Source organism: Phocoena phocoena, chromosome 17 (genome assembly GCF_963924675.1).
Source record: "Phocoena phocoena chromosome 17, mPhoPho1.1, whole genome shotgun sequence".
In the NCBI taxonomy this organism is placed as follows: Eukaryota; Metazoa; Chordata; class Mammalia; order Artiodactyla; family Phocoenidae; genus Phocoena; species Phocoena phocoena.
In genome coordinates this window covers 40,441,703-40,466,679 of record NC_089235.1, presented here as the reverse complement: position 1 = coordinate 40,466,679, position 24,977 = coordinate 40,441,703, and the positions used below count along the sequence as shown (strand labels likewise).

Sequence of the window (24,977 nt, the reverse complement as noted above, 5' to 3'; positions counted from 1 at the left end):
TCTGATGGGGAGTAAAAGGTTGGACGAGATATGCTCTAAGAGCCCTTCAAGAAGGTAAAATTATTAGAGCCATAACATTCAAATATGCTCTTATCTGGCAGAACAGCTTTGCAATGTTTTCCTCACGATCTAAACATACCTGTTACTGGAGTAGATACTTGTGTGCAGACTACATAGATCTCATTGCCAAAAATAACGTCAACAGTAGTCGTGGCCGAGTGGTTAAGGCGATGGACTAGAAATCCATTGGGGTCTCCCCGCGCAGGTTCGAATCCTGCCGACTACGGTCCGCCAGCCTTTTGGTACAAATCCTTGTTTTCCTTTTGCAGGCTTCTCCACAGATTATTTAAAGAATTTATGAACTGCAGGAATACAACTGGGACCCCAATGGGGCAAGATGAAGAGCGGATGAGGGAGCTAGGCAGTCGTGTGATTGTGGTTACAACTTGAGTCCAGAAGAGGGAGATGGGACAAAACACGCCAGACAATCTGGAACAAAGAAAAGCAAAGCGTCGCGAAGTAGGAATGGACAGTTCCGTCAGACCTCTCGCCCCGCGGGAAAGCCTGTGCCCCGGGGCCTCGCTACCCCACTGCATCCTTCCGCGCGAGCGCGTCAGCGCCCCGGCATCGCGAGCTCCTAGGACAGCCTCGGAATGGCTCGCGCATGCGCTGGGGTGGCCAGCGCGCCCTGCGGATCCTCGCGTTGCCCCTGGAAACCACACGGTGCTGTAGCTACCAGAGCAAGGGAAGGACATGACGATTCAAGATGGCGAAGGACCTGGACGAGCTCTTGGATGAGGTCGAGTCCAAGTTTTGCAGACCAGACCCACTGAGACTGGGTATGGTCGAACGGCCCAGAGGCGGAGGCGGTGGCGGTGGCATCCTCAGCAACGACCAGAACCGAGTCGAGGCGAAAGAGAATCTCAGGTTAACAGGCGGGAGGGGTGGGCTGTTCTGGTGAAGCCTGCTTCAGGTCCTAAAGCCACCCCTCCGCCGCCGGACCCAAAGAAATGTACCCCCGCCCGCGACCTCCAGCTCCTCTCCCTACTAGGGCCCAGACTGTCAATTCCCCACTTCCGGGGCCGCACACACTTCAGCCCACCGGCCTGGAGGATCCTAACATCTCTTCCCAAGGCCCGACTCCGCCCCCCGAGCAAGCCCCAGAGGACGGGCCCCGCTGATACCCCGCCTCTGAGAGCCCGCGGCTTCGCTCAGGTTCCGTTGCGAGAGAGGGGGTGCGGCTTAGGCTCTCTCTCTTGAGCCCCGAGGGGGTCACAGTGACCCGGGCTTCCGTTTCCGTGAGCGATTCTTTTCCGCTTTTGAGATGCCCGCACCTCATCCTATTGCCTCTGGTCCTCTTGGGACCCCATTCCCAAGGCAGAACAATTCTTGGGCCAGTTGTTGGAGAAAACGAATCCATTCTATTCCATCATTAGTTGATTTTTTTTTAAGCTCAGATAATTGAATGAGATTAGATTTAAGATTAAAAGGTTTAATTATTGGTAACACTGCCTTTATTAATCCAGCCACCTTCCTTCTCCCCATGGCCCCAGCTAAGGGTACCAGATGATCTCAGGCATCCAAATTGAAATTTGGGGAATTTTCTTAAGTCTTGGCTTTTTATCCAGAAAAAGTATCTTTCAAATTTGTCAGTCATTTTTCTTCTGTGTAATTATTCAATAATAGGACTTTCTTCTTTATCTCATTTCTCCCCTCAATTCCAAAAAAACAAAATTTTTGCCAGAGTGAGTATTGTCCTTCAAAGTGATGGCTTGGGAGCCTCTGCAGTGACTCTTGCTTGAATCTCTTGGAGACGCTTGTGGAATTACACAGAGGCAGCTTTGGAACAACCCAAGAAAGTCAATCTTGTTTATTTATGGCTGCATCTGTGGGTTTTGTTTTGTTTTTGCGCACCTGTGTGTGATTTCCCAGAACCCAACACCATTGCTACCCAATTTACAAGACTTACCTCTAATGACATTTGTTTATAAAAATTCACCCTCAGAAAATAAAAACATTGAAAAGAGTCTAAAATTTAGAAACAGAAGTTCTAAAAATTAGTTGAGTACTTGGCAGCATTCTAAAAAATAACTGTAGAGTTATTTACAGTTGACTAAAATGACTGCTTTGGGGACTTCCCTGGCGGTTCGGTGGTTAAGACTCCAAGCTCCCAATGCAGGGGGCATGGGTTCATCCCTAGTGGGGACTCGGCCAAAAAAGATGACTGCTTTGAATGAGCTAACGCTCATTTGACTGTTTATGCAAATATCACTCTCACTAATTTGTATATTATTATCTTGAATGCTGGACATTCTTATGTACTCATTCCCAGCACATCTACCATTCCTATCCTACAACAATGTTACCTTGCAAGTTCTTTTGTTCTTTTTATTTATTCCTTTGGGGCATGGAGAAAATTTATCAAAGAGCCTTCCAGAGCCTATTCATCTTAGGAGAACTAGCACAGAGGGATAGGATGTCTTGGAGCAGGCTGCTGAAAATGGAAAGGGTTACTAAGGTGGACGGATCCTCTCCAAGCACAGGTCCTTTTGTACCTCTCTCCGTAGCCTGTTGTTATACTACTAAAATCCATCCATAATCCTCGTAGCATCCCATCCCACGTTACTACCTCAGATTTTTCAATAATACATTTATAGAAGCTGTAACAAACCAGTACTGTTGCCACTCATGTGTTGAATTCAAGTGTTGTCATTCACTTCATTTGGCAGTGTAGTTGTAAATTATGCAAAAAAAACCAGCAACAAAGACCCTAAACTTAATAACAAATGTAGTATATAATGTCAAATATTAAAATTTTGTCCTGAGCCAAAATTGATACCTAAAAGTTAGGAACTGATTTACATTATGAATTTATTAATAGGAGACTACCTGCCAATTGTGTAGTGATATAGCCTGTATCTCTTTTTCTTAAAAGAGTTAAAATACCAAAATTGTCCCTTAAAAATGATAGCTCTGCAGATAATAAATGACCATGACACATCTGGATACCAGGAACTACTGCTAATATAAATGGTCAGAACATATACAACTTGATGAAGAGTTCAAAATGATAAAGAGAAATATGTGATTAGTTTTTTTTTTAAAAAAAAGACTGATGTGAATTGAACTGCAATAAGAATAAAGTGGTTCAGGATGATACAGATGGGAATATTTAGAGATAATATCATAAACTCATAGATGATATCTATAATAATAGCCAATACTTATTGAGTCCTTTTTATATGCCTTATATGTGTTATTTCATTTAATCTCCGCATCCCTACATGGTGAATACTATTATTATGCCCATTTCACTGACCAAGACCTAGAAGAATAGTTGCCTGCCCAAGTTCATATTTCCAAATCTACCAGGACATTGTACATCCAGATTTAAGCTTTTATGTATTGTACATCCAGATTTAAGCTTTTATACCTTTCACATTTAATTGTGGGTTTCAAGTGTTTACATTTATTTTATTTAGAATATATATTTTATTTTTGACAGAAACTATATCTTAAATCAAGATTCAATATAGTAAGCAAAGTTAAGTAGGGAACCAATAAATGTTTATTAACCTTTGATTAAGACTATTGTATTACAGCATCAAAAGACAAAAAGTATACTGCTTATATGCTTTCTCAATGAAATGATGGAATTTTTTTCCCATTTCTGTAGCAAAGCATAGGCAAGTGTAGGCATCATGAAATTGTGTGATCTAATAACAGACCAGAATCTTATGGAAGCTGATAGTTTGGATCCCTAACAGTACTGAGTAGACTGGTAAAGTTTGAATGCATCTGATTCTTGAAATTGTGAAATTGCATGAGAGAGGGGAACCCAGAGAGTACATCATGAAAACCAGAGGAGAGAATTTCTAGAGGACATCTTAGCAACCTGCTGTCGTGAAAGAAATTGAAGGAATTGGTACACAAGTGTCAGGTGCTTCTGAAGATTAAAGCGAATTGGAACTGAGAAAGGCCATGTAGTGATTTGGGCAGTAGTGACTTTGAAAAAAAGAGTTTCACTATAGTTGAGGAATATAGAGGCCAGAGATGGAATATTACACCTGGAAGAAGTTTTAAATAGTTGTCTAGATTTCCTCTTTACATATAAAATGTCTGAGGTTCAGAGAGGTTAAATAATTTAAACTAGGTGCGTAGTTCTCAACAGGTGATGACTTTACCACTCAAGGGGCATTTGGCAATGTCTTGACATTTTTGATTGTCATAACTGGGGAAGGGTGTGCTACTGGCATCTAGTGGGTAGAAGCAGGGATGCTGTAAAACATCCTACAGTGCACCATAGCCTGCCCCTGTCACTGTGATCACACACACACACACACACACACACCAACGAATTATCTGGTCCCAAATGTCAGTATTTCTAAGGTTAAGAAACCCTTATCCAGATCACCAGCAGATGCTAAATCCAATATACTTGTAAGGAAGTAGAAATAATGGATATAGACTACTCTTCAATAGTGAGTAAAATAGGGTGGCAGCTTCAAGAGGGGTTTTGGAATGTTTCTTTGAAGAGGAAAGCATACTTAGCATACTTGGGAAGAAACCAGTATACAGTGGAAGATATTAAGGGTAAAAGTTAGAAAGGGAAAAACTGAAGAGGCAAAGTCTGGGCACAGATGGAATCAGACATTCAGTGTTAGGCAGTAGCCTCTGCATTTTCTTACATCAGGTTGATTATCTTACTCTAAGCAGTATCAAAGGAGGGCTATAATCCTTATGTTAACAGTTTTGGAGCAAATATGTTTCTAGAAATAGAGAGTTCGTCTTAAAAAACCTGTCTTTTAAAACAAATAATTTAATGATCCAATGAAGTTATAAAGTTATAATGATATACAGCATCTGTAACGTAAACTCTAAAGAGAGTTAATCTCATTTAGTGTTAGGTGTCTAGACTGCCCTAGACTCAATTCCAAGCCTCTCCTCCCACTATTTATATGACCTTGGCGAGTTTTTGAATCTCTCAGTCCCTATATCTTCATCTATGTAAAGTATTCAGTAAATGTTAGTTATTAAATAGGAGTTTCATGCAGTAACAGTTTGTCAGTAATCCTGTGATGATTTTACCCGCAGAAGGTAAAGAGGTAGAGATACTCTGTCAAGCAAATATCACTTTTTTGTGTGTATGTGTGTAATTAATCATTTGGTTATATAACCTTTGGCTCCTGTAGTAAAGAGGTATGATTATTTGACTTACAATGGAACCCTTAGGGGAAAATTAGACATATTAAAATTATCTTTGTTTATAATTCTCAGGTTCTACTTATAATTGTACATATTTTGTATTCTTAAATAAACGGTTGATGTAATTTAGAAAAGTGCATACCCACCTTTCTCTTATATACAACGTACAGCTTTAAACATTATATTTTAAGTATGTAAAAGTACACATGGGAATTTGTACCTGATGAACTACATCCTTTTTCTCAAGAATCCTAGGCTATGTCCATAGTAGGAAAAAAAGAACATCACATTTGTACTTCTGTTATGAACTCTAGTAATGGACTTTATTTAAACAAAACTCTTCTGATGCTGGCTGACTCTATCCGCACTTAAGCTTCAGCTGTTTTCTTGTTTGTTTGTTGTTTGTTTTTTCAGATCAACAGAAACATTTAAAAAAGAACATGATCTTGACAGTCTTATTAACGAAATATTTGAAGAGCCCAACTTTGACAAAAAATGCTTTGTAAGTCAAATGTTCTAAATGTACAGTAATTCTTGCATTATCCCAAGACATGTTTAGAATAGTCTGAAAACTTATTAGAATACACAAGTCTCTATAGTCCTTTGAATTCTGAGAAATACAATCATTTAAAGAAATTATTCCACTTAGATTTAAATAAGAAAAGAATTAGAAACTGTGTTTTGTTTTTCATTTCTCAGCAAGAATGAGAAATTAGAAAAGCCGTTGAACAAAAGTCAACTTGCAGATGAAGTTGGTTACTTGTATTTATTTGTATACTCTAAGAATACTTTTCTAAAAGACCAAACAAAATCAGCTTTCATTATAGGAATGTGCTTAGCATCTCAAATGCTTTGCCGTTGCTCTCATCCCATGAACTAATCAGTTAAGTTGGTAGTATTTTATTTTTTTAAATGCTTATATATCTATATCAACTGTATAAAAGCTCATAAAATAATATAACAGCCACCTATATATTTACTGGTCATACTGAACGTATCTTAACATTTTGCCAGATTTGCTCCTCTGAATTTTTTTTTTTTTTTTTTGGCCACACCATGTGATTTGTGGGATTTTAGTTGCCTGACCGGGCATTGAACCCAGGGCACAGCAGTGAAAGCACTGAGTCCCAACCACTGGATCGCCAGGGAACTCCCTGGACTTTTTTTAAAGAAATAAAAATTATAGTTTAAGAACTCTCCAAATCTTATTCTACTGCCTTCCTTCCCAAAGGTAACCATTAGCCTTTCCATCCCTACTTTTATACTTTTATTACGTATGTATGTAACCATAAACAATTTTAACTAATGTATAGCAGTCCCTTACGTAACTCCACCACAGTTTATCTACATCCCTGGTGATTAGACATTTTGATTATGCCAAGTTGTTGCTCTTACAAACAGTGCTTCATCAAATATCTTTGTATGTCTTTTTTTTTTAACCCATGTATAAGAGTTTCTCTAGGATATATAAACCTAGGAAGTCGCAAGGTGTGCTCATCTTCAACTTTTCTACCCATTGCCAAAATGTTTCCCAAAGCGACTGTCTTATTTGTATTCTTCTCACCAGCAGTGATGAGAATGTATATACTTTCATTTTTACCAGTTTGGTAGGCACAGAATATATTTGTTAGATATATATATACTTGTTAGAAAGAGACCAAATGGAAGTCTAAATTACAAGGAGCACAAGGAAAAAAATCTAAGAAATAAATATAATACCAAAGAGGGTTGGTTTGTTTGTTTTTAAGGTAGGGAAGATTAAAGCAAGACAGCGGACTAAAAATAACTAGGCAGTGATTGTGTTAAGATTATGGATATGGGCCACTTCTTTTTTTGTCAGACTAAAATTTAAGTGACTGGTATAGATCTTAAGCTTTGTATTTCTGTGTGCCAGAGGGGAGAGGAGTGGGAGAGGTGAGTGAAATACATGATGGATGTACAAACTTGCAGTTACAAAATACATGAGTCACAGAGATGAAATGTACAGCATGAGGGATATAGTCAATAATACTGTAATAGCTCTGTGTGGTGACTAGACTTTCTGTGGTGATCATTTTGTAATGTATAGAAATACCAAGTCAGTATGTTTTACCCCTGAAACTAACATAGTGTTGTAGGTCAATTATACTTCAATTAGAAAAAGAAAGAACAAAAATAAAACCAAGTTTAAAAAATCTTAATTTCTCTACATTTAACATTTTCAGTTCATCTGTGGTAAATTAATAAGCTGATGGCCTAGTTGAATAACATGTCAACACAATAGCAATGGTGTTGAATACTCTGCGAACAGAATGCATCATGAATGCTGAATAGCAATACTAATTTAATTAGTGGTAGGAGAAAAACTACATGATGTTATTCATTGATCATCTGAGCAATTCATTATTTAGTAAGCACTACAGGGTATGTGTCTGTGTGTGAGGCACTGGTCTCTTCGGTTCAAGGCATTTCAGAAAGAGAAGGAAATACTTCTCTAAAGAAGTATTAGAGAAGATATACTAATCTGAAATAAAAATAGCTCTCATAATCATGAAGAATAAGCTTTTATGCACTTCTCCTGTGTGCTCCCTTTTTGAAGTTAGTTATTATATCCAGTTTTCCAGCCTGCAGGGGAGAAAGCAACCCAAGTAAACTTCTGGAGGAAAGCAGATCAATGTAAAACACTGATTGGATGAGGAAAGGAAGTGTCTGTGAATTGCTCGTCCATATGCCCACCTTGTCCTCAGAGGCCAGATGCTCTTGACAGTATTGGTCCCTCCTCCATTGCTCGCCCATCCTGTTGTGTTTCTTTTTTCCTTAATTTAAGTATAGTTGATTTACAGTATTACATCAGTTGCAGGTTGTTTTGTTCGTTAACCGCTCTCAGACTCACACAAGAAAGCCCAGAAACAACAGCAGATGTCCCAGTGTGCCAGCCTTGAGTTGTAAACACAAGCCTGGATGGCACATGGAGTGTGCTCCCAAAGACAAAAAGAGACTTAGGCACATTATTACTTTTCAGCTATGCACCAAAAATGTTTCCAGTTCTGTTTAACATCAGTTTTATTCAACAAGTAAAAGAGTTAAGAGAAATAGTAAAGTATTTTTGCCTCCATTAAATTTCCTCACCTACTAGGTAAATTGATGGCATGTCTCTGCATAGTTTAAATTGCCTTTTCTCCATCCTACTTCCTTTCCTTGGCGGTGGTCCTAGTATGTGGTCGGCCATGTTGTTTGGTACCTTATACCAGTTAACACTTAATAAATGCTTGCTAATGATGATGTCATGTAACCATATAGGAACTACTGTATGGTTGTGACTAGGTAGCTCTACATTTTCCTTGGACATCTAATGGTTGATACCATTTCATCTGATCAAAATTAATATTCCTGAAGTTACCCAGGAGTTTGGTTAGTTTATTTTTAGCTCAGGTGAGTACCATTCAGAGCCTTTCACATGAGTCTGAGGTTTTTTTACTCCTCAGTTGAATTTTTCCAGGATGAAGTTTTCAACAGCAGCTCCTTCACATTAAATCATTGAACTCTAGTATTAACTGAAGAGTTATAAAGTGACTCTAAATCTTAGCATGCTAATAATGGCAGTATGTCAATTTTCTAGACTAAACGTTAGCATAGTAATTCGTAAATTCCTCAGGGAGGTCTGCTTCCCTTTTGCCTTTAAAGGGTTTTGATCATTGTTTTCATTTCAGAAACTTTAAAATCATAGGAAATTTTAAGCCATTTTAAAAATATCCTTGTTATAAAATAAAGGATGTTAGTTTTCATGTTACAATTCTCTAAGTTACCCTTGGCCTTTTATTGTTTTGTTTTTTTTAACAGAAATTAAAATCTAAATCTTCAGGTAACACATCTGTCAGAGCTTCCATTCAAGGCCCTGGTAAGAGGTAAGTTGGGATTGCTTTGGTGAATTATACACACTGATGAGCACGGTCTAGTAGATTTTGTTACCGTTTAACGACATTGAGCAACAAAGCACCACTGGTCGGCTTTCAGGAGACAGACCAACAGCAGCATTTTTCAGTGTTCTTATGGTCTGTGACTCCTTCGTGTAAAGGAACTTGAATGGGAGGTTATTGCTATTGTAAATAATTTTCTGCTGCATAAAAAAAAAAATGTGAATGGTTTCTCAAAATTAATGTTCTGTTATATTCTTCAGTATTTACTTTGTCCCTTACGTTATTTGGCAAACACATTTTTCTGTGACTCATTTTAACTCCTTGAGTGTTCCTGAATGTACAGGTTTTATCCAATAACACACTGACCCTGAAATAAATACCTCTTCCTTGAAATAGTTGGCTTGCTCAGGAACATATACAATTTGATTACAAGAACATAGAGTCAATGAGGCCAAATTAACTTCTCATGTTTCTTTTATGTTTTAATTTTATTTTTCTTCCATCTGTTGAACATGTCCAGCTGCAGCCCAGTATACCTTGGTGGAAGCGCTGTTCCATGTGGGATTGGGACAAATACTTCACAGAGGTAAGATGTCAGAAATATGTTATACTTTTTCTTAATTAGTTTTTTCCAAATCGATACCCTGTTAAAACATAGTTCTTATCGTCGTGGCATGAGTCTGTTTCATAATAAAAGGTATATTTTGTTAGCCAGTCTAACTAAGAACACTTTACTGAAACGCTGATTATTATTGGGTGATAGTTGTTAAAAGCTATGGTGTTGGGTATGTGTTGTTCATTGTGTTGACACCCTTCTTTAAGAGCCACTTGAAGTGCCTGGATCACTTCCATCCCAGCTTGGTTTCCACAAGACACCAGGAGTTGAGCTTCTATCTTGCCATTTTTCCTTCCAGGCAGTGAAAACCAGTGAGTAGGACAGGTGAACTATATGATGTGTCACCCACACTGCCTTGGCCAGTCAGCATGAGAAGCTGTGGGTCTGTAGTACCCAAGGAGTTCTTAAGCACAGTCTCTTGATTTTACATATTTCAAAAGGAGAAAGCCTCCTTTTGTTGTCTCTTCCCCAACCCTCCTTTCACCCAGTATCTCACTCAGTACCTCTTTCAGGGCAATCTTATGGTCATGATGCTACCTACCCCAAGCCCCTATCAGCCTCAGACTCCTAGCCTATTCCATTGTCATTGTCGTAAAGTGGGGAAACAGATCGATTTTCAGCAATTTTATTTTTTTATTGAAGTATAGTTGATTTACAATGTTGTGTTAATTTCTACTGTACAGCAGAGTGATTCAGTTATACATATATATACATTCTTTTTCATATTCTTTTCTATTATGGTTTATCACAGGATATTGAATATAGTTCCGTATGCTATACAGTAGGACCTTATTGTTTATCCATTTTATATATGGTAGTTTGTGTCTGCTAATCCCGAACTCCCAAGCCATCCCTCCCCCACCCACCTCCCCCTTGGCAACCACAAGTCTGTTCTCTATGACTGTGAGTCTATTTCTGTTTCGTAGATAAGTTCACTTGTGTTGTATTTTAGATTCCACATATAAGTGATATCATATGGTATTTGTTTTTCTCTTTCTGACTTACTTCACTTGGTATATAATCTTGAGGCCCATCCATGTTGCTGAAAATGACATTATTTCATTCTTTATTATGGCTGAGTAGTATTCCATTGTATATACGTACCACATCTTCTTTATCCATTCATCTGTCGATGGACATTTAGTTTGTTTCCATGTCTTGTCTGTTGTAAGTAGTTCAGCAAATCATTTTACTGTCCTGTTAAGTTTGGTTCTATTTTTATAGAGGCCTACTTAACTAGATTATTATATTTTGTCTAGTTATTTCTAAAGCACTTTTTCATTTTCTGATAAAAGGAGTAAAAGACTGAGCTGTATGATTGCATTCTGATCACGTTTCAGGAGAGATAACCATTATGTTGAATAATGGAAGTGGGATCCAAAAGGACATTGTTGGAGGCTTGTGGTAGAGCTGGCCTAGATCCGAGGAGGCCTGGAAAAAAAGGGCTATAGGACCAGAGGGAAACTGGGAATCTGGGGAAGCCTAGACCAGGAACACCAGGCAGCAGACAGGCTATAGCACCCCACAGGGGTGATGCCTGCTGTGAGGGCTGTAAATAAAGAGTTGATAGCACCTGAATCGTCGTGCGTTGAGGACTGTCTATTCAAAGGATTAGAGACACACACTGCCCTTAGAGAAGAATACAGTCTGGCTGCTTATCAATCCTGACTTACTGTGTCTACCCAGTTGGATTTGTCTCAGTCATTGCCAGACCACTCTGCCTCGAATCCAGGCTTCCCTCAAGTCATCCTTGAGCTATACGGCAAACGTTTCCTAGTTACCATCCACTTCCATCTTCTGTAGTCTCACCCACATAGAGCATTAAAGAAAATATACCTAAGATAACATTTTGAGCACCTCTCCCCTGTTCAGAAGGAAAATGAGAGCTGCCATCTGTCTCATATTAACTCTAAACTCATTGCTTGCTTTACCAAATTGTTGTTCTTCCTCTTCTCTTTTTAGTTCTTTCACCTCCAGTTAAAGCCTGGGCTAGATACTCTACTTCCACTAGAACACTTGTTATCCTTCTACTTTCCACTTATATTTTTCTACCTCGGAGTATTTTTACGCTTACTCCCTGTCTAGAATGACACTCCTTCCTAATGCATGTCCCCACTGTCTTACCTGCTTAATTCACTTACTGTAGACTCATTTTGTCATTCTGTTTGAACTTCCTTTTCCTTTTCTTTTTTTAAATATTCATTGAATGCCCTCTATGTCCTAGGTACTAGATACCAAAAAAAGATAAAACACTGGCCAGTAGAGAAACTGATAAAGAAACAAATGATTATACCCAGGGCATGAAGAAAAAGGGCTCTGATGACAGAATACCTAAGTTCAGATGTTCACTCTGCCTCTTACAAGCTGTGAAGCCTTGAGAAGGGATGTAATCTTACAAAACCTCAGTTTCCTCACCCATAAATACTTTAGTTTTTATGGGTGAGGAAACCGAGTTATTGTAAGGATTAAATGAAATAATACATTAAAATTGTGCCCATGTTGCAGGTCAGCTAGCTACTATAGGTACAGTTGTTTGGAGTTGTTTGTGGGTATTTCTCATCTGTTTGTGCTGCCTCCTCATTGTGTTATACCTCAGCTGCAAGAATCCTATATTCTACTACTTTTCCATTTTATCTCAGGAAATATCTCTGTGTGTTCTGGTTTACTTCCAAGAGTAAATATTTTATTAAGATTCTCTTTTATGTAGTATATTTTTACATGTACTTTGATTTAGTTCTAGCAGAGAAGACTCTCGTTCCAGATGGAATTTCAGTGTATGTCTATTATATAACATTGATCCATGAGAATACCACAATCTTTCAACCCCATTCCTACCTTTTGCACAGTGACAAGAAGGGAAAACACATACAATTTGCATATATATGCACAGGTAAATGTTTATATTCACAGGTCTTCTTCACCCATCACAAAGATACTAATCATTGACCACCTTCTTCATGACATAGATCAACACACACAGAAAGATAAGCACATACATACGCATGTGCATGTAAAATATTATATGTATGAAGTACTTTATACTGTCCAGAGCACTTTTTTGTAAGTATATGTGTATTGGTTCACCTGCTTCACAGGGAAAAACCAAGATGCAGATAGAGCAAGAATTTTTAACCCCATTTTATAAATGAGGAAATTGAGGCACTGATGTTAAATTCATTAAGTACATATTAATTCATCATGTCCTTGCTAAGTCCTAGGCTTTGAGTGAACACATTGTGGTGAACAAATAAATAGACACTTCCCTGCCCTCAATGAGCTTTCAGTCTAGATGAGGAAAGAGACTTTTTTTTTTTTTGCGGTGCGCGGGCCTCTCACTGCTGTGGCCTCTCCGGTTGCGGAGCACAGGCTCTGGATGCGCAGGCCCAGCGGCCATGGCTCACGGGCCCAGCCGCTCCGCGGCATGTGGGATCTTCCCGGACCGGGGCACGAACCCGTGTCCCATGCATCGGCAGGCGGACTCTCAACCACTGCGCCACCAGGGAAGCCGAGGAAAGAGACTTTAATTCCACAAATAACTATTTGATTTCTACATAATATGTAATGTGAAGGGTAAGTACAGAATACTATAAGCATAGATAATTGGCATCCTAACTAATATGAAGTGTTAGGGAATGCTTTCCTAAGCAAATAACATTTAATCAGACTATGATATGATAAATAAGTAGGAATTAAGCAAAGACAGGGGAGCGTTGGAGCCAGAGGACCCACCGTGTTAGACGATCCCTGAGCTGGATGGAGCCAGGGGTGTGGGAGGAACAGGGAGCAGCCAGGTGAGCTGGAGTGTAGTGAGTGGGGGAAAGAATGGCTCCTGGTGGGGCTGGAGAGGTAGTCAGGGGACGTTTGGTTTGGGGTCCCCTGGAGGATTTTAGAAAAATATGTCCTGTAGCAGTGGAAGCCATTGGGTTGTTTGGGGGTTTTTATTAAGCAGATAGGGATGACATAATCATATTTGTGTTTCTAAAGAAAGAAATTTTGGTTCCAGAATGGAAAATGGATTGGAAGTTGGAGGGACAAGACAGGAGAGAACACAGGGAGACCAGTCAACAGGCAGTAGGTACCGGTGGTCCAGGAAAGAGACAGGGGTGGCAGCTGTGACCTAAGTGGTGGCAGTGGCTGTAGGGAAAAAGGGTCACACGTGAGATATTTAGAACATAGAATTGACAGAATTCAGTGATTAAATGGCTGTTGGAGGCACGAGAGAAAGTTGTCAAGAGTGACTCCCAAGCCCTGTGCCTTGCCCAAGGCAAGGACTCCAACGTGTAACTTGATGCCTAGTCCATTATTGCCTTCTAGTGTACCAATCTGCAGATGCTTTTATAAGTATGTAAGAGGGAAGCCGCTTTTGCTATTGCAGCTGTTGTTTTCCAGCTGCCCAAACAGCAAGACTCCCCAGTCTACTGTGTAGATCTGAAGGATTTGACTGAGAACCAGGGTCTGTGTAGAAGACTATATTGAGCTATATTTGGGACATTCCCACCACTAACATCTTTAAAATAGTAAAGATTTTACTTACTTGCCTGATAAAAGGACAAAGCTGTTGACGACACTTCCACGTTTGTATTTACTCACATTTTAGAGGAAAGACCTGACAATTTATCTTTCATTGGAACCATGACTTTATGTTAGATATTCTTTTATATATAGTTATAAAAGAAAAATATATTTAAGCCCTGAAAATAAGCACTGATTTACATGCCTAGGGCATGAAGGAAATCGAGTGTGTTCTGCCTATTTTTCATGTGTTATGTTTGTTTGATTTTTGGATCAAGCTCTGATTTGAGAGTAATCTCGAATGATTTTAGAGTGTAAAGATTTGAATCTTTTACCCACTCGGTGTAAAGGGGAAGAGCAGTAGCAAAGCGTGGTGGCATTAATAAGATATAGATAAAACCAAGGTGTTATTTTTCAAGCCAAATTGAATTTTACTCTCCTCGTTATTTTTTAAACTACTTGCAAGCCTGGATTATTCCATAGACTGGTATAATAATGGTCTAATAGAGTGAATCGTAGCAGCAGAATGATTTCTTAGCTGCAAGATAGTTTTATTTTTCTCAAAGGACAGTGTTTGTAGGAAAATGTGGTAGTGTGAATAGATTTGAATAAACTGCTAAATTTTAAATTAAAAAGCTGTATTTAACATTATGGTTGAAATTTTACACATACAAAATGTCAGGAAATTCTAAATTATAGTTCCCACAACAGCAGTAATTCAGCCAAATTGCACATATGTATTAAGGCATTAAAGTTAACACTCTGTGCAATCATGTAGTAAATACATATGCGTAAGAAAGCAAGTTATAGCAGCTTTGGGAACCATCATTTTGCATTTCCTGACTTGTACATTCAAAATCCAAGTTGAAATGTGTACAAATGTAATTGTGTTGAATTTCCATATGTACAAATTCAGCTTCATAAATTGCTAACAGTTTAAAAGGAAATACGAAATTTTTATGAAACTTAAGATTTTAAGTGTTTAATTATTGTTGTGATTAATGTTTTTAGAAATACAAAGCATTCATTCTCAAAGAAACTTTCAGGCCAAAATATATTTGCAATTTTGAAGTTAAGTTATCTGAATTTTAGAGGGAAATAAGTGAAAAAAAATATAGTGATGGATTTTATTTTATGTTTTAATTGCAGAAGTATTATATGCTTTTTGAAAAAAATAAAAAGTCAAAATGTATAAGGAGAAAGATAGTACTCTCCTTCCTTCCTCTCCATTCCCAGCCCTCCTGAGGCAACCAGTGATAGCTGCATGGTATATTACCTTCCACATTTTTCTCCATGTTCTTACAAACTTATTATAAACACCTATACAGGAAAATTGGCGGGGTAGTTTTTACAAAAACAGGATCGTGTTATATATGTTATTGTGTACCTTGCGTTGTGTACCTCTATGTCAGTAGTTAAATCTAATTAACTCTTTTATCAACTGCCTAATATTCCGTAGTATAAATGTCATTCAGTCTTTTCCCTCTTTGATAGCTATCCAGGTGGTATCCTGTTTTTTGCCACTTCAACAGCACTGCAGTAGAAATTATTCTTGAGATACACACCTATACTCTGGTGCTTTTATTTATATGTAATATATTCCCCAAAATGGGATTGCTAGTGCAGCAGCTAGGTATAATTTTAATCATAAAATAATGCCAAGATTTTTCCCAAAAGGTTATAGCAGTTCACATATAGTCTGAGAGTGCTAATTTTTGCTAACTTAATTGGGTTAAATATTTCATGGTTGCTTGAAATTTTAATTCTTTATGTAGTATTTTAACTTTTTAATGAATGCTGTATGCCAGGCACTGTCATGAGCACTTTATCAATATTAACTTGGTTAGCTCCTCATAATTCTTCTATGAGGTGTGCATTATTATTCCCATTTTACAGATAGGGAAACTGAGTCACAGAGAAGTTAAGTTACTTGACTACAGTTACACAGCTAGGGAATCAGCATTTGAACGTAGGCAATCTTATCTACACTCTTTAACTACTAATCTATGCTACCTATATTAGTGACATAGAATTATATTTTTAGGGTTATTTTCTTTGTTGTCATTTGTAAGCACCCTTTATCAGTATAAGTATTTGACTATGTGTTGAAAATGTTTTCTTTCACTCTATTATTGGTCTTTTCCCTTTGTTTTTGGTATCTTAACAACTCTTGTTATTTCCTTTTACTTTTTAGATGATCAAATGTATCTATATTGATTCTAGTTTTAAAATACTTCAAACAATGGAGAAGTTTTCTTTAAATCACAATTATTATACAAATCAAATGGTTTGCAGCAGCAATTCATAATTCTTACCATATATTATCATTTTACTCCTGAAGTTACTATGTACTATATGAATTTTGAGATTTGCTTGGCATTTCGGTTCCTCAGGTTGTCACTGAGTACCCGTTATGTGCTGAGTATCGTTCTAGCAGTTCTACCCTCTCTCATCAGCAACATTTTTCCCTTCACTGCATCTTTGCCATCAGTGTACAAACCTGCTCTTTTTCCTTCTTAAATATAACCTGCTCTTAACCCCACTTCCTTTACCAACTACCACTCCACTTAAAGAAACTGCTTAGATGTACCTTACCAGTGAAGCCTATGCAGACTCTTGTATTTAAAATTATAACACACTTCCTCCCAGTACTTTCAATTTTATCGACTCTACTTTTTATTTCATTTCAAGCACTTTTTACCTTCTAACGTGCTACATAATTTATGAGTATTTCTTCTCGAATTAGAATCTAAGCTGTTTGAGGACAGAATCTCACCAGCACATAGTAGTCTTTCAGTAAATACTTTTTAAGTGAGTGAATGAATACATTAATGCCAAGTAGTGGGGAAACAGAAACAAATAAGATATTGTCCCAGCACAGATAAGATATTGTCCCAGCATTTCAATACAATGTGGCAAATTCTGTGATAGAAGCATCCTGAAATTTTCATTAGGAAGGGAAACACGTAAAGAAGGTAGCTTAAGTGAAGATCTCCCTCAGACAAATTTGAAAACCATTGAACTAAAAGATCTACACATCCATTTTTTTTCTTTTATATATGTAAATATACATATGTGCATATATGTATCAGTTTGCAAGATCTTAGTAGAATAGGTAGGTTTGTGCAGAAATTTAACCTGAAAGTTCAAATCGGTAATCAGACCAACAGTATAAAAATTTATACTCAGATTCATCTTTACTTTTCTGTTGTTTACTCGGTAATCTGTAATATGTGGTATAGTCTATGAATAAATCAGCATATTTTCATATTTAAATTTAACAGTAATTTCTAATGTACGTTCTTTTTCTCTGAACAGAGCGTGTGACCATCTGCGTTGTATAGCCTGTGATTTCTGGGTAGTAAGCTACGATGACTATGGGTGGGACAAATCATGTGATTACCTGTTTCTCAGGTATGTTTCTAAAGAACTTCACTCTGTGAAAAATGTCCTTAATATACAACTTTATATTTCTTACTGTGCAGTAATGCCTCTTGATGGCCTTGGCCAGATTGTGTGGCCTCCACCTCTTTGATATTTCTCGCATCATCTCCTTCTTTCCATCTGTCTGCTGTCAGCCTAGTTAAGGACATGTTACTTCTGGACAGGAGTTCAGAAGTAGCCTCCTCACTGATTTTCCTGTGTACAGTCTCTTCTTCCAGACCACCCTTCACTTGCTGAGAATTAAAGCATAACTCTGAGTATGCCATCCTCTTGCCCAAAACCCTTCTGCTTACAGAATAATGTCCAAATTCCTCAGCATGGCATTCAAGACCTTCCATAATCCAGTCCCCAACTATCTATCACCCAGCTTTGTTTGTCTTTCCATGGTATACTTTTCACCTTTGCAAGATTTTAGCTACATCAAAACAATGCTTCCGGGGCTTCCCTGGTGGCACAGTGGTTGAGAGTCCGCCTGCTGATGCAGGGGACACAGGTTCGTGTCCCGGTCCGGGAAGATCCCACATACCGTGGAGTGGCTGGGCCCGTGAGCCATGGCCGCTGAGCCTACGCGTCCGGAGCCTGTGCTCCGCAACGGGAGAGGTTACAACAGTGAGAGGCCTGCATACTGCAAAAAAAACAACAACAAAAACAACAACAACAAAAAAAAAAACAATGCTCCCATAATGCTCCCATTCCCTATGACTTTGTATAAACCCTCCACCTCTTGGGCTACCTTCCCACCATTTTATCTATCTATACCCTACCTGTCCCTCAGGGTATGGTTCATTGCTCATCTTCTGTGATTCCCTTACCACTCTCTCAACTTGGAAGTAAACTCATCCTCTTCCGTGTCCACAGCACGTTGTACCAGTTATAGCACTTACTGTAATAAAAGACTGAAAATATCTTAGGTTGGTGTATGTCTTCCTCCCTCCTTGTCGTTGGGATAGTATCTTACTTATATTTTTGTAATTTGTACATCCTTAAATACTCAGTGAATACCTAATGTTTTTAAGTTATAAAAATATATTTGAACCATACATTCACATTTTCAAATAAAAATTAAGGGCTAAAAATTAGTAAAGTACACATATCATGCATTTTTGGTCCCCCAAACCTGTACCTAAGCAAAGACTATATTTTCAGATACAAGTCATCAGAATTATTGCAGCACTCTTCAGTAGCATAAAGAAGACAGTGAGAGGCTTTCTTCACACCTCTCTGGCATCCATTCTCATGTAAATCTCTAGGAGTCTCCCCTAGTGTTAATGTAAGAGTTTTTAAACTTTTCACATCAAGAACTGTTCTGAAAATCTGAATCCTCTCAACATACGCACAGAAAAATTCAAATATGCAGATACATAGAAAAATTACAATTTGAGAGATTTCATAGTACCCAACCCAAATAAAGCCTAGTGTGGTCCCAAAATCCCAGGTCAAGAGCCCGTACTCTGGGGCTCTGAAGCTCAGATTAAGAAATGTAGACTGTAAAGTGGTAGATGAAACCATGAAACTGGATAATATTACCCAGAAAGGTGACTTGGAAGCCTGTCAGTGAATGCAGAGTTAAGGGATCATTTAGTTAAGATAGGAGATGCTGGGACTTCCCTGGTCCAGGGGTTCCCTTAACCGCTGGTCCAGTGGTTAAGAATCAGTCTTGCAATGCTGGTTCGATCTCTGGTCAGGGAACTGAGATTCCAAATGCTGCAGGGCAACTAAGCCCACATGCTGCAACTAGAGAGCCTGTATGCCGCAACTACAGAGCCCACACACTCTGGGGCCCATGTGCCACAACCAGAGAGAAGCCCACACACCACAATGAAGAGCCTGCATGCCACAACGAAAGACCCCACGTGCTGCAGCTAAGAACTGACACAGCCAAAAATAAATAAATAAATATTAAAAAAAAAAAGATAGGAGATGCTCTGATGTTTATATTGTGGGGGGGTGGGGAAGACAAGAGAAGGGAAGGTCATGTGAGTAACAAGGTCCTAGAGGCTTTGGGGTCTAGAGTGCTGATGGAAAGTGGGCCTTGGATAGGAAGAGGCCGCCTCTGTGCCTGGGTGGAAAGAGGTCATATACTGATGTGTTCAAGGGGAAAGCTAGGAAATGGAGGCCTTTGCACATCTCACTGCCTGATTTTGTGAATGAAGATGTGATCTGCTTGGAAGTAGAGGGGAGATGAAACACTTGAGGGCAATAAGTGTATCCTAGCTTTGACAAGTTCTAGAACTTTCTTAAAGAAGTGTAAGCTATACTTGACCATCCTGCCATAATAGCTAAATAAAATGCTCTTATTTTTCTATTAAACTGTGTTTGCTCTATGGGAAATAATGAAGTTTTCTTTCTCAGCTTTTAAAATACGCACTACTTGAAATGTATTCATTATTGACAGTTCGTTGGCTTTCATGATTCCTATTCCTGAAATCTCTAAGTATTCAATCAAGTGTCACATGTTAAGTTTGTCAGAATATATTGCAGATTGAATAAAGGACAGCCCTTCATTTAGCCATTTAGTTTTCATTAAACACATTTAGTTTTGTTCGGCTTTTTTCTTTGCAGTAAAACTTATTCAGTTCTTCCCCTATCTCACTGTAACCTTAGCTAAGTTGTTCAGCTGGTCAAAGTCTCAGTTTCCTGAAGTCAGACAGCTGGCCTGGAAAATCTCTTAGGTTTTGTTAGGGTCTAACCTCAATTGTGCCTGAATTTTGTGCAGTACTGAATGTGGTGCCCATTGGCCACCAGAGGGCACTTTGTTTCCTGCTTTCTGTTGCAGTGACATCAACAAGTAACAGTTAACAGTGTATTTCTTTCTTTAAAAATACTTACACTGTATTTCATCATTTCACTATGTATTTTTTCATCATTTCACTTTGAATTTTTTCATTTTCTTTTGTCATGGAATATTTACATAAATTCAGTACATGGATTATGAAAATCATAATTGATTTTCTATTAATTAAATTTAACTTCCGCAGTCTTTTTTATAATAGCCTCAAGTCTGATGGTTATCGTTTTTCATGAGTTCTGCGCATAGGTTTAATTATGTTAAAATTACTGACATCTATTTCAGGATAGGCATTTGTTTTGTCTCTGGTAGTGTACGTAAATAAGCAGATCATTGAAACAAATGAGATATAATATGAATTCAACACATAGAAATAACAAGCACTTTTTCTCTATAAAGAAAAATTTCTATAGTTAACCCATCAGAAGCCTGTTATCTTTATGCCTCTTATATGCCCTCCATTTGCCACACTGCTGGCTTCTTTTTTTTTTTTTTTTTTTTTTTTTGCGGTACATGGGCCTCTCACTGTTGTGGCCTCTCCCGTTGCGGAGCACAGGCTCCGGACGCGCAGGCTCAGCAGCCATGGCTCACGGGCCCAGCCGCTCCGCGGCACATGGGATCTTCCCGGACCAGGGCACGAACCCGTGTTCCCTGCATCGGCAGGCGGACTCTCAACCACTGCGCCACCAGGGAAGCCCCTCCACACTGCAGGCTTTTAAAATATGGCACAGGTGAGTATTTGAGGTAGGAGATGAACCACCATCTTTTCCACTGTATTCTTATATCATGTAGTCTCTGATAAGACAGATCAATAATTCTTCTCTTTAGGTCACTGTGTTCTACAACAGCCTTAATAAACAGACCTAGAGGATTGCCATTTAAAAACATTGAAATCCTCAGAAAGAGAACACCAGAGTGTATCTTCTGTTTTTCATGTGAGAGCACCAGGTAGTTTAGCGTTTGGATGTTGTGAAGATAGGAAAATAAAGCAGTTAGAATTTCTTTTTTGTTTTTTTAAGTCATTAAGCACTGAACAAAGCTACTATGCTAAAACCTTCTTATTTTACTAATAGGAACAATATGCCAGAATTCCACAAATTAAAAACAAAGTTGGTAAAGAAGAAAGGAACACGGGCATACGCCTGCCAGTGCAGCTGGAGAACCATTGAAGAACTGACTGACCTTCAGACGGATCATCACCTTCGCTGGGTTTGCGGTAAACACTAAGAATGCAGACTTTCCACATTCAGACAAATGCATCCATGAGAACAGTCTCTGTTGTCACAATATTTAGGTAAAGGTACATAGTATCATGCCCTTTGGAAAAGACAGGAAATTTCATTTAATGGCTGTACAAATTTTCAAAGACCAAATGGACTTGGGAAGATAATGTGCTTTAACGTTTTGGAATTATTCCTTTTTGATATATGGACATTTCACTTAGTAAATAAGGTAACAAGTTATCCAAATACTCCTTTGCTAGCCTGTCCCCTGTTAAATAGAAATTTCATTGTGGAGTTTCATACAAATATATAGCCTTTCAGTAGCAACTGCAGTACTACTGACTGCTAATATACTTAGCATAAACATTCCTCGTTATAGCAGTTAAAAGGGATAAAGCTGGCCCTGCAGAGAGGTCACTGAGGGGTGTACACATCACCTCTTCCAGTCAGATCTGTTGTTAGCAAAGATCATAATTTAGACATGTCAGAAACCATGTGATCAGTGGCTAATTGAAGGGTTTTCGGGAGTATAGGTACATTGTAGGTGAAAACACTGCCTGTATCTGATCTAACTTCACCAATTCAAAGCAGTACTATGCACAGTAGTAAGTATATATAACCAGTTTTAGCTTATTTCTCCTCCTTTTGTTCATTTAGATATCAGAAGTTATTTAGTTTGCTCTTTTAGCAAGTATTCATTTCTACATAAAAGTGGGTTTTTTTGATGCACCTAAAAGTACAAGGAAAAATCCTAATACAGACAGGTCATTTTTGGATTTTCCAAGTACCTTCTTGCCTTTAATGCCCTAAAACTCCATTAAGTAAAGAGAACAGCAAGTAAAATATTTTCTCAGGCAGCCTGTTGATCTTCCTGGTAGGATCAGGTTGACATACTGTTTATTGGTGAGTACATGAAAAAAGAAAGCATAGCTGAACCAACAGGTAACCTGTTGGGCTCCTTCTTAATATGACTAAGACTTGAGGAGCCCTACAGTAGCAGCACATTCAGAAGATCAGTTACCTCAAAATTACCAGCTCGCAGCCCCATCAAGAGATTCCAATCTGCCAGAAGCTCTTTACCGCCTGTGTCTAATATATCGTTCAAATGCATGACACAGGCTTGCTGAAAGGGAGGAACTGAAGCAAAGTTATGATCTGCGTACTTATACTGAATCTGTTCCAGCCATTTTACTCAGGCAAAGAAAGATCTGGTCATTAAACTCCTTCTCCTAACCGTGACACATTTGCATATGTGGATCACTTGCTCCAGTAAGTCTAGTATTCCAACAGGATAAATCTCATTGTGGCAGATGCTCACATTTTTTGTATTAAGAATATGTTTACCAATCTTATCTTTCAATAAAAATTTTTTACCCCCTAAACTTTTATCTCAATGTAATTGTGTCAGAAACATAGTGGGGGACTTCCCTGGTGGCGCAGTGGTGAAGAATCCACCTGCCAATGCAGGAGACATGGCTTTGAGCCCTGGTCTGGGAAGATCCCACATGCCACGGAGCAACTAAGCCTGTGTCCCACAACTACTGAGCCTGCATTCTAGAACCCGCGAGCCACAACTACTGAGCCTGCATGCCACAGCTACTGAAGCCCACATGCCTAGAACCCGTGCCCTGCAACAAGAGAAGCCACCGCAATGAGAAGCCTGCACACCTCAGTGAAGAGTAGCCCCTGCTCACCGCAACTAGAAAAAGCCCGCGTGCAGCAACGAAGACCCAATGCAGTCAAATAAATAAATACATTAAAAAAAAAAATTGATCCTTTTAAAGAAAATAAAAAAGGAAACAGGGATTTGGATTGAAGTTGCCTATTTCAAAAATTAGCAAGGCAACAAGATCCACACATTCAGAACCTCATGGAATTTGGCACATTTAATCATAATGGTGATTTTTTTTTAATTTAAATGAGCAAATTTACTAAATTATGGATTTGAAATTTTTTTCCACTTCTATTATTTCATCATAACTATTCTATAACTTAGATATGTTGCCCATGTTTGGCATTCCATAACATAATAATTATAATAATTAGTTCTCTAATGTCAGAAATGTATAAATGAGTTCATATTTTTGTTGGCAATTTACTTTATAAACTTTTTAATATTGTATAATTTTTAATCGAAAATGTAGAAAGAATATTATGTTTATATACAAATGTATAGATTATTACCAGTTGTAATTTAAGCCAAAATGCAGCTATTTTAGTATCAATGTAGAAGAACAGTATAGTTTCTAATCAACTATAATTTTTAAGGACAAAGTCTGTAAAACTTTCAAGATGTTTTGCATATTTATTTTCAATATTCATAATAATTTTCTACCTTTAATGAGTATCTATTTTTTATCAAGCCAGGTAGCTACTTTATTTGAACTGCATTGTACTCTCAGACACTTATCTTGCCTAGAAATGAATAAATAATAAGTAGCTTTACTCTGTATTTAGGTGTATTTTTTTGTTTTATAATAAAATATTCATTTGGGGATTAATTTGATATAATTTCCTTTAAAATGTCAACAAAATGTTTCCAACCATCCAGTTGAACAAAGAATTTATTTATTTTCATTGGGGAAGAGAAGCATGCCATAAGTTTTAGTGTGTGTGTAAGCGTGTATGTGTGTACATGCACGTGTAAGAGTGTAGTAGCTGAAAGAACAGGTCCAAGTGCAGGAAGGAGCCATGTTGATATGGTGGTGTGCATCCAGACCTGTACGATGATGTCAGTACACTTAACACTTATTTTCTTGGGCCAAAGAAAATGGCATCAAACTATGGTTTCTAATCGTTTTCCTTCCTTTTCTTACGCATCTGATATTTTTAAATGTGGTGGGAAAAAGCGCTTGAATCCAGTAAGTATTGTGATGAAGCTCAACAGTAACTCAGATGTTGATTTTTTTTTTCAGCTGTTAGGTTTTAACAAAACCTCTATCAGCTGATACCAGCTAGTAATCAGCTTTACATACTGTTTAAGGTAATTCTGGAAGGAAAGAAAAAATTCAAAATATACAATCTCTTTAGAGACTTTTACATTGTATCACATTTATTTGGGTTTGTGACACCAAAATGTGCCCTATTTAAAAATATTGCATGAAATATATAGATATACATGTGGTTGATAATTAAATTTGTTTTCAGACTTTCCCCAAAGATAATGGGTGACAATATGAAGTGTTACAAAATCAGAGTCGAAAGTCATGTCCTGTGGAAAGTTACTAAACATTTGGGGCTTCCTTTGCCTCATCTATATGAGTGGTGATACCTCTCTTGTAAGCTTGTTGTAA

At 38.1% G+C, this 24,977-nt stretch overlaps 1 protein-coding gene and 1 non-coding gene across 3 annotated transcripts; both read left to right on the top strand.

Annotated features, from left to right (window-relative positions):
* The first annotated feature begins 204 nt into the window (after positions 1–204).
* TRNAS-AGA (transfer RNA serine (anticodon AGA)) lies at positions 205–286 on the top strand. Its single transcript has one exon. It is a non-coding gene; the product is annotated as a tRNA-Ser (tRNA).
* A 480-nt stretch (positions 287–766) lies between these two features.
* CFAP418 (cilia and flagella associated protein 418) lies at positions 767–21,688 on the top strand. Of its 2 annotated transcripts, XM_065895707.1 has the most exons (6): positions 767–927; positions 5,620–5,707; positions 9,025–9,089; positions 9,622–9,687; positions 17,548–17,643; positions 21,535–21,688. In XM_065895707.1, exons 1-6 carry the CDS (start codon positions 767–769, stop codon positions 21,686–21,688), a joined length of 630 nt encoding a protein of 209 aa, XP_065751779.1. The 2 variants fall into 2 exon arrangements, with proteins under 2 accessions (XP_065751779.1, XP_065751780.1); XM_065895708.1 differs by lacking the exon at positions 17,548–17,643.
* Positions 21,689–24,977: the final 3,289 nt, after the last annotated feature.

What these genes read in the sequence shown, in the direction of transcription:
- CFAP418 (XM_065895707.1), top strand. Translation starts at nt 767, where the DNA reads ATGGCGAAGGACCTGGACGAGCTCTTGGATGAGGTCGAGTCCAAGTTT. An exon ending in ATTCAAGGCCCTGGTAAGAG is followed by an intron (nt 9,090 to 9,621) that starts GTAAGTTGGGAT and finishes GAACATGTCCAG; the next exon opens with CTGCAGCCCAGTATACCTTG. An exon ending in TGTGATTACCTGTTTCTCAG is followed by an intron (nt 17,644 to 21,534) that starts GTATGTTTCTAA and finishes TTTTACTAATAG; the next exon opens with GAACAATATGCCAGAATTCC.